The following is a 10,574-nucleotide window of genomic DNA, read 5'->3' as shown; positions in this document are numbered from 1 at the left end:
GACCACAGATAGGTTATAATGAAAGTTAAAGTGCAGACGGTGGAAGTGTATTTTAGGATTGACGACAGCTGCGGTATTTATGTGGGTGTGCGTTTATTGCTGTTTTGTTTTGCTGAAACGTATTGGTCACGGCAATACTGGGACCACTCATCCCAGCCAGCCCAATTCGCCTTGCCGCTGTACGGAGAGGACGTGCACGGCTTCTCGGCTGACCCGGGTCCCGCGCGCGCCGCCGCGCCGGCCGGAGAGCGAGCGCCGTGCGTGCGCGCCTGCGCGCGCCGGAGTGACAGGCTGTACTCGGGCGGACCGGCCGGAGAGTGGCAGAGCCGCAGAGTTTGCGCTGGCTGTATATTATTTTGCTGAAAAAATTCCAAATCGCTGAAACGATTCATTTTGTCAAAATATTAAAACGAGAAACCACCCTTCCCTTTCCCCCCCTCCCACCTCACTAATCCTTCCTTTCTCGTTCCATCTGTCCCAAATAACGAACGCGCCTGAGGTGGACAGTTGTTCACCATCAGAGGAGCGGCAGCAACGACGACGGCTTCAAGATGTCGCAGTTCGTGGATAATTTCTGGGTACGTCCGTTGATTCTTGTCCCTTTTTATTCGTAGGGAATTCATAATCTCGTCCGTTTATTTTGAATTGTCTTAAGGTGCTCGCTTATTGTTAATATAGGGCTGCCAGACGCTGCCGGTTCAGGTCGGGATGTGAATGTGCCGGGCTCTGTACTTCTGCTGGGAGCTGGCTTTACGCGAACGCGGCGGATCGGGCCTTCCTTTACCGCTGGGCTCAAAGCTTACAGTGCAACCAAACCTTTACATTACTGGTGGGGGCGGGGAGTGTACGTTCAGCGCATTGATTGGAAGAGCGTCTCTGGAAATTTTATGTTTATATTTCTGATTAGCCAGTGTAGATGTCTGTCACGAGTCTCAGTTCTTCCGTAAATAAGTTAGTGTGGCGAGTATTTGAGAACCGCGGGTAGGGGATTTTAAAGAAACTGACATTAAAAGTAAAACAAATAATCTCTTCTTAAACGATTTAAACATTAGTTTTTAATAATACACCAATTGTTTTATAGTGTTAAATACAGTGGAGTTTGAGAATGTTGAACTGGTCGATTCCGAGGGATTGTTCCAATGAATATAGGTCTCCCATTTACAGAGAAATTTCAGGACAGTAGGACACTCTGTATTGATGCCGTAAACTGATAATGTGCGAGGAGATCAGATGTCTTTTTCCTGACGGAGTCAAGATGACTGGCATTTTTGTTAGCCAAAATATTTACCTTTTCAGCCGCACCCAACTGTCGCCTTAAACCTGAACGCACTGAAAGAGAAATGTTACCATAAATTATGAAGCGTTGGAAAAAATTAGTAGGTCAGACAGCTACACCTTAAACAGGACTGTTGCCTCAAATCAGAACTCTGATAATACAGATGGATTTGTAAACGGAGAAATTGAACCAGGATAATCTATGTTGTACGATAAAATACTAAGCTTCCTAAGGAAGAAATAAATTAATTTTCCCCCTTAATTTAGCGGTAAAACTAAATGTTTAGTTCTGTGAAGTGGTATTTTTCTTGTACAGATTAAAGTGTAGTTAATGGGTTACTTATGACCTTACCAGTTGAAAATGCCTTCTGGGGACTTCAGTGTGGTCCTTTGAATGGCATTTGCTTTTACCATTTCTATATTCTGAGTTCTGTTTTAGCATTATAGAAATGCTGGATTCAGTAGCAGGATGAAAAGTGTTTTTAATTTAGCATCGAAATTTTTAACAGGCTTGTTAATCAAAGAGCCTGTTTTCTCTCGCTTTGGAGTCTAGAACTAGGAAAGTAATGTCAAAATTTGTGTTTGCCTATTTTGTCATGAGAAGCAATGAAATTTGTTAACTCAGAAAATTTTGACTCCTTTGCAACTTCCACTGAAAGGGCTGTGAGTGCTTGATTGTTGAATACATTCAAGGTTGAGAACTCTAGAATTTTTTGACTGTAAACAAATCTAGTGGTATGGGAATCAGATGAGAAAGTGGACTTGGTGGTTAGTCAGATATTTATTGATAAATTCTTAAGTTTTTTCCCAAACTTTGGAATCCATGGTTGGAAAGTGCTGGGATAATTGAATTATTTAAACCATATTCATTAATACCAAAAGTGAGTAAATGTGATCGAAGTGCACATGATCCAGGATTTAATTGAATGACGTCCTAAATGTTTAGCCACATATCTTCTTAAGGTTATCCAAAGCAGCAAAGGAATTTCTTTATTAACAGCCATTACCTATGGATGTTTTCACTACCAATTTTGGATGCAAAACAGGGCAGGACTTGTTCAGTGTGACCAAATAATTCACTTTCCCTCTGTCCTCACATTTCTAAAATTGATAGTAATATTTTATTGGACCTTAATTCTGGCAAAGTGTATGACTATGAAACACCAGAAATCAACTTAGTTTAGAACAGTGTAACTTCAAGTAATCAGAATCAGATTTATTATCACCAGCATGTGATGTGAAATTTGTTAACTTAGCAGCAGAAGTTCAATGCAATATGTAATATAGAGGAGAAAAAAAATAATAATGAAATAAAATAATCAATATACAAGTAAATCAATTATGTATACTGAATAGATTTCTTTATAAGTCCACAATCAGCACTTTCATCTTACTGACATAACTTGAGAGCCTGGTTGTTGCTGCGGCACCACTGCAGTAGTTGGCATATCTCACTCCTGTACGTGTATCATTATACTTTTGAATGGTACGGCCATACTAGCTGTGGAATCAAGTCTACTGATAGTTTATTGCAGTTGCTCACTGTTTTTTATGTTTTTCTGTGAGTGATGTTGGGGCAGAAAATGCAACCTTGGACCTTGATAATTCTGAGTAAGTGGGCCACCGTTTAAGGTTAGGGGTAGGAGAGAAAGTTCAAGGTTTAAATTACTTAGCAACTGTACACTATTGTCCCTTAGAGTAGCAATATCCCAACATTTAACTACAAGTTTCTATTCATAAGATTGGTGTCTAGAAAAATTATTTTTCATTGTAGTACCTGAAATCATACTTGAAAGGCAGATTCAGTTGTATGATGGATACATTTGTATTCATGCTAGAATAAGTTTGAAGAGATCATGCTTGTTCACAAGTACGATGGCACAGGCCTTCTGAATTTATGTTGGGAAGGTGATTTACTACATTTTAGTTTTTTTTATAACTTCGTTAAAATGCTTTGTCTTTTAACTTTTGCCATGTGTTAGTGTGCAATTGCAGGAGCTATGTGACAGCTGCTGTGTATCATAATATTGGCTAGTAAATGTCTCTGAAATGTGAATATGACAGTGACACGAAGTAATAAGAATTACATTTAAGTGTAACTACTTATTTAAGTGTTTTGTACTTATTTGCAAAATCTGCAATATCTTTAATGTAAGAGCATCAGAATTGCTGAGATTTATTTGAATGCACATAGTATACAGAATAAGGTAACACGGAGATTGGCAGGTATGATGTTATGGGCATCATGGAGTTGTGGCTGAAAGGAGATCATAGTTGGGAGCTTAACGTTCAAGGGTATAAATTGTATTGAAAAGACAGGTAGGTAGGCAGAGGGGATGGTATGGCTCTGTTGATAAAAATTGAAATCAGATCCTTAGAAAGAAGTGATGAAGGATTAGAAAATGTAGAATCATTGTGGGTACAGTTACAAAACTGCAAGGGTAAAAAGACCTTGATGGGAGTTGTATACAGGCCTCCAAATAGTAGCCAGGACGAGGGATACAAATTGCAACAGCAGATAGAAAAAGGCATGTAAAAATAGTAATGTTATGTTAGTCATGGGGGATTTCATTCTGATTCTGATTCTGATTTCAATATGCACATAGATTGGGGAAAAATCAGGTTGGTGCTGGATACCAAGAGATGGCTTTTTATAGCAGCTTGTGGTAGAGTGCATTAGGGGAGAGGCAATTCTGGATTGAGTGTTGTGCAACAAATCAGATGGAACTGAATTGACTTTATTACTTACATCCTTCATATACATGAGTAAATATCTATGTTAAGCCTCCATCTAAATGTACGATGTACAAATTATAGTGATTTATAACAAATATGGGTCCACAATCCCTTATCCAAAATCCTTGGGGCCAGTTGCATTTCGGAATTCAGAATTTTTCAGATTTCAGAATCCCTCCTTATTGGTTCTAGGATCCCTCCGTGGATACCAAAAAACACGTATACTCAAGTCCCTTATTTAACCTGTCTCAGTGCGGGTGGACTTCAGGAGCTCCTGACCTGCGCACATCCTCCCGTATACTTTATATCATCTCTAGATTACTTATAATACCTAATACAACGTAAATGTTATGTAAATAGTTGTTATACTGTATTGTTTAGGGAATAATAACAAGAAAAATATTTTATTTCCAACAAAAACATTCAATAAAACATAAAAATATACAGCTTCAAATGAACTGAATCAAACACATGGTAAATGACTTATTGGAATAAATGTAGAATATCACTGTAACTATAAAACTTCAGTAACTTGTCTTTCTGTTTATTTAAATCATATACAGTGGTAGTTCTGGCACCATATTCTTCAGTAAGATGCCACACAGACACACCTTGATCAAGCTTTTGCAATAACTCCACTTCCTGCATTATTGATAATGATAGATGCTTCCTTCTCTTTTTCTCATTGTTACCCATAGGGGTATCTGCAGCTCTTTTTGACATTTTCACAGTGAAATTAAACACAAAGTCAACAGTGAACACAAAATATCAGCGAACAGCAAATGCAAGTGTAACCAATACGAGCGCTGAGCCACAACTGATGTCTGGTGGCCTCTGCTATTGCTGCCACGTCACACCTGAGTGACATCAGCTGTTGGCGAAAAAAAACTTTTGTTTTTCGGAGCTTTTTGGATTTCAGAATTTGGGATTGTGGACCTGTTGTATGATTTGATTAAGGAGCTTAAGGTAAAGGAACCCTTAAGAGACAGTGTTCATAATATGATAGAAATTACCCTGCAGTTTCAGAGGGAGAAGCTAAGGTCAGCAAAAATTTTTTAAAAATTCTGTTAGGTCTCCTCACTTGCCTCTAAAGCTCCCTGGGATGTCAGTTTGCCAGGCCCTGGAATTTATCCAGTTTGATATGTCTGGCAGCTCTTGGGTTGTATTCCCTGGAGTTCAGGAGAATGAGGGGGGATCTCCTGGAAACAGCTCAAATGTTAAAAGGCCTGAACAGTTTAGGAATGACAGAGTTATTTCCCATGGTAGGGTAGTCTAGGACAAGAGGGCATAACTTCAGGATTGAAGGATGTCCATTTAGAACAGAGATGCGGAGAAATTACTTTAGTCAGAGGGTGGTAAATCTGTGGAATTTGTTGCCAAGAGCGGCTGTGGAGGCCAAGTCACTGGGTGCATTTAAGGCAGAGGTAGATAGGTTCTTGATTAGCCAGGGCATCAAAGGGTATGGGTAGAAGGCAGGGGAGTGGGGATGACTGGAAGAATTGGATGGTGGAGCAGACTCAATCAGCTCCTATGTCTTATGGTCTTATGATGCCCACTGAAAGATCTGATATGTTGCCCTTTTTAATGTTAACATCCATAAGCATTTTACTATCCCCGTCCTTGAATTCTCCAACAACATTGTCCTTCTTAGTGAATAGAAGTATACATTGAATGAATTAGAAGTATACAATTAAGACCACACTTCTAATGTGCAGCTCTGTGCACAATTGCCATTCTGGTCCCTAATGAGCCATATTCCTTTTTGAGTTATCCTCTTGCCATTGATGTACTCCAAAAATGCTTTTGGATGATCCACAGTCTTGTTGGCTATTGCAACTTCATACACTATTTTGCATTTCTGATTTCTTTTAATCGAGTCATACAGCATGGAAATGGGCCCTTTGGTTCCACTGGTCCAAACTGACCAAGATTCCCATTTAAACTAGTCCCATATGCCCGTGTTTGGCCCATATCACTCTAAACCTTTCTTATCCAGCTATCAGTTCATGCCCCTTTTAAGTGTTGTTAATGTACCTGTATTTTTCTAATCATGTTATTGTGATGATAGAAGAAAGTAACCAAAAGGGTCTTTAAAAAACAGTAATTCCTATGGTCTTACATTAAAAAGATGCTAGAAATCCAAACTCAAAAAACCCCCAAAAAATATTGAATTTTTTTCAATAGTCTTGCATATCAATGGGAAGAGAAACAGTTAAAAGTTCAGGTTAATGATCTGCCATAAGAACTTAAAAGAAGTTATAGAACATAGTACATTACAGGACCAGGCCCTTTAACTCAACATTTGTGCTAACCATGATGTCAAGTTAAATTGTACATCTATCTGTACATGGACTTTGTGCTTATTGCCCTCCTGTTCACGTGTCCATTTGATGTTGCCTTCATATCCACTTCCTCCAAATTCAATTACCTATTACCTTCTGTATATCTCTCAGCTTAAAAATATACCTTCTACCCTATGTCTCATAATTTTATACACTTTTGTAATGTCCTGCTGTAACCTCTGACAGCCCTCCACGCTATCCACAACACCCCAATATTTGTGTCATCAGCAGATTTACTAACCTATCCCTCCATATCCTCATCCAGATCATTTATAAAAATCACAAAGAGAAGGGTCCCAGAACAGATCCCTGAGATACACCACTGGTCACTGACCTCCATGCAGAATATGACCCATCTACAACCACTCTTTGCCTTCTGTAGGCAAGCCAATTCTGGATCCACAAAGCAAGGTCCCCTTGGATCCCATGCCTCCTTACTTTCTCAATAAGCCTTGCATGGGGTACCTTATCAAATGCCTTGCTGAAATCCATATAGACTATATCTACTGCTCTACCTTCAACAATGTGTTTAGTCGCATCCTCAAAAAATTCAGTCAGGCTCGTAAGGTGTGACTTGCCTTTGACAAAGCTATGCTGACTATTCCTAATCATATTATGCCTCTCCAGATGTTCATTAGTCCTGCCTCTCAGGATCTTCTCCATCAATTTACCAACCACTGAAGTAAGACTCACTAGTCTATAATTTCCTGGGCTATCTCTACTCCCTTTCTTGAATAAGGCAACAACATGTGCAACCCTCCAATACTCCGGAACCTCTCCTGTCCCCATTGATGATGCAAAGATCATTGCCAGAGGATCAGCAATCTCCTCCCTTGTCTCCCACAGTAGCCTGGGGTACATCTGATCTGGTCCCAGTGATTTACCCAACATGATGCTTTCCAAAAGCTCCAGCACATCCTCTTTCTTAATTTCTATATGCTCAAGCTTTTCAGTCCGCTATAAGTCATCCCTACAACTGCCAAGGTCCTTTTCCGTAGTGAATACTAAAGCCAAGTATTCATTAAGTACCTCCGCTATCTCCTCCGGTTCCATACACACTTTTCCACTGTCACACTTGATTGGTCTTATTCTCTCACATCTTATCCTCTTGCTCTTCACATACTTGTAGAATGCTTTGGGGTTTTCCTTAATCCTGCTTGTCAAGGCCTTCTCACGGCCCCTTCTGGCTCTCCTAATTTCATTCTTAAACTCCTTCCTACTAGCCTTATAATTTTCTAGATCTCTATCATTACCTAGTTTTTTGAATCTTTCGTAAGCTTTTCTTCTTGACTAGATTTTCAACAACCTTTTTACACCACGGTTCTTGTACCCTACCGTCCTTTCCCTCTCTCACTGGAAAGTAGCTATGCAGAATGTCACACAAATATCCCCTGAACATTTGCCACATTTCTGCTGTATATTTTCCTGAGAACATCTGTTCCCAATTTATGCTTCCAAGTTCCTGCCTGATAGCTTCATTTTCCCCCTTACTCCAATTAAACACTTTCCTAACTTGTCTGTTCCTATCCCTCTCCAATGCTATGGTAAAGGAGATAGAATTATGATCACTATTTCCAAAATGCTGTCCCACTGAGAGACCTGATACCTGACCCGGTTCATTTCCCAATATCAGATCAAGTACAGCCTCTCTTCTTGTAGGCTTATCTACATGTTGAGTCAGGAAACATACGTAACAAACTCCACTCCATCTAAACCCTTTGCTCTAGGAAGATGCCAATCAATATTTGGCAAATTAAAATCTCCCACCACGATGACCCTGTTATTTTCACACCTTTCCGGAATCTGTCTCCCTATTTGCTCCTCCATGTCCCTGTTACTATTGGGTGGTCTATAAAAAAAAACACAGTAGAATATTGGCCCCTTCCTGTTCCTAACTTCCACCCACAGAGACTCGATAGACACTCCCTCCATAACTTGCTCCTTTTCTGCAGCCTTGATACTATCTCTGATCAACGGTGCCACGCCCCCACCTCTTTTGCCTCCCTCCTTGTCCTTTCTGAAACATCTAAAGCCTGGCACTCTAACCATTCCTGCCTTTGAGCCATCCAAGTCTCTTTAATGGCCACAACATCTTAGCTCCAAGTACTGATCCAAGCTCGTAAGCTCATCCGCTTTGTTTATGATGCTTCTTGCATTAAAATAGACACATCTCAAACTATCAGTCTGAGCACATCCCTTCTCTATCACCTGCCTATTTTCCCTCTCACACTGCCTACAAGCTTTCTCTATTTGTTAGCCAACCACCCCTTCCTCCATCTCTTCAATTTGGTTCCCACCCTCCGGCAATTCTAGTTTAAACTCTCCCCAATAGCCTTAGCAAACCTCCCTGCCAGGATAGTGGTCCCCCTCAGATTCAATTGCAACCCGTCCTTTTTGTACAGGTCACTTCTGGCCCAAAAGAGGTCCCAATGATCCAGAAGTTGAATCCCTGCCCCTTGTTCCAATCCCTCAGCCATGCATTTACCCTCCACACAGTATTCCTATATTCACTGTCGTGTGGCACAGGCAATAATCTCGAGATTACTACCTTTGAGGTCCTGCTTCTCAACTTCCTTGCTAACTCCCTGTAGTCTGTTTTCAGGACCTCCTCCCTTTTCCTACCTATGTCGTTGGTACCAATATGTACCACAACCTCTAGCTGTTCACCTTCCCAACTCAGAATATTGTGGATGCGATCAGAAACATCCTGGACCCTAGCACCTGGGAGTCAAACTGCCATCCGTGTTTCTTTCCTGCATCCACAGAATTGCCTGTCTGACCCCCTAACTATAGAGTCCCTTTTTACTGTTGCCTTCTTCCTTTCCCTACACTTCTGAGCCACAGGGCCAGACGTGCCAGAAGTGCGGCCGCTGTTGCTTCCCCCAGATAAGTACCCCCCACCCCCCAACAGTACTCAAACAGGAGTACTTATTGTTAAGGGGGACAGCCACAGGTGTACTCTCTAGTATCTGACTCTTGCCCTTCCCTCTTCTGACTGTTACCCACTTATCTGTCTCCTGAGGCCCCGGTGTGACTACTTGCCGATAGCTCCTTTCTATCACCTCCTCACTTTCTCTAACTAGACAAAGGTCATCGAGCTGCAGCTCCAGTTCCCTAACCCAGTCCCTAAAGAGCTGCACTCAACATCAGTAAGACAAAGGAGCTGATTGTGGACTTCAGGAAAGGTAAGACAAAGAAGCACATACCAATCCTCATAGGGGGATCAGAAGTGGAGAGAGTGAGCAGCTTCAGGTTCCTGGGTGTCAAGATCTCTAGGATCTAACCTGGTCCCAACATATCGATGTAGTTATAAAGAAGGCAAGACAGTGGCTATACTTTATTAGGAATTCAAAGAGATTTGGCATATCAACAAATACACTCAAAGACTTCTATAGTTGTACCTTGGAGAGCATTCTGACAGGCTGCATCATTGTCTGGTATGGGGGAGGGAGGGGAGAGCTACTCTACAGAACCGAAAGAAGCTGCAGAAGGTTGTAAATCTAGTCAGCTCCATCTTGGGCACTAGCCTACAAAGTACCCAGGACATCTTTAGGAAGTGGTGTCTCAGAAAGGCAACTTCCAGTATTAAGGACCTCCAGCACCCAGGGCATGCCCTTTTTTCACTGTTACCATCAGGTAGGAAGTACAGAAGCCTGAAGGCACACACTCAGCGATTCAGGAACAGCTTCTTCCCCTCTGCCATCCGATTCCTAACTGGCCATTGAATCTTCGGACACTACCTCACTTTTTTTTTAATATACAGTATTTCTGTTTTTGAACATTTTTAAAATTTGTTCAATATATGTAATTGATTTACTTGTTTATATATTTTTTTCTCTCTTCTAGATTATGTTTTGCATTGAACTGCTGCTGCTAACATAACAAATTTCACATGCCTGTGATTATAAACCTGATTCTGATACTACAATACTAACTTTCACATTTGGGAGTATCTTGAGTCTTGGATGGTGGGAGGAAAGGATTAATTTTGCACCTTGCTTACTGATGAGGAAAGATGTTTGACACTGTCATGGCAGATCTGTGGGAACACTGTTGAATGTGCAGGCTGGTGAGAATGTGAAAGTATGGAAGATTTTATAGATATGGGAGGGAGGGATTGAAGAGAGAGGAGATTCACAGTGAATGGAATAACCATTGTTGATGGTCCTGTCACTAACAGGATAAGGGAATCTTTAGATGAGAGCAATGGTATAAAGGTTA

The 10,574-nt window shown here is 40.9% G+C and overlaps 1 protein-coding gene across 4 annotated transcripts in view; it reads left to right on the top strand.

Moving 5' to 3' along the window:
• The first annotated feature begins 212 nt into the window (after positions 1-212).
• Positions 213-10,574, top strand: part of fcho2 (FCH and mu domain containing endocytic adaptor 2) — a 204,209-nt gene continuing 193,847 nt past the window's right edge. The window contains exon 1 of one of the 4 annotated variants that reach the window (XM_073048321.1): positions 213-578. In XM_073048321.1, the coding sequence (XP_072904422.1) occupies positions 552-578 (27 nt within the window). In that variant the 5' untranslated portion in view covers positions 213-551. The remainder of the gene's footprint in view (positions 579-10,574) is intronic. The other 3 variants (XM_073048322.1, XM_073048323.1, XM_073048324.1) reach the window with 3 other exon arrangements.

This window comes from Hemitrygon akajei, chromosome 6 (assembly GCF_048418815.1).
Source record: "Hemitrygon akajei chromosome 6, sHemAka1.3, whole genome shotgun sequence".
Taxonomy (NCBI): domain Eukaryota; kingdom Metazoa; phylum Chordata; class Chondrichthyes; order Myliobatiformes; family Dasyatidae; genus Hemitrygon; species Hemitrygon akajei.
The sequence above is the reverse complement of the archived record's forward strand: the minus strand, read 5'-3'. Positions and strand labels throughout refer to the sequence as shown.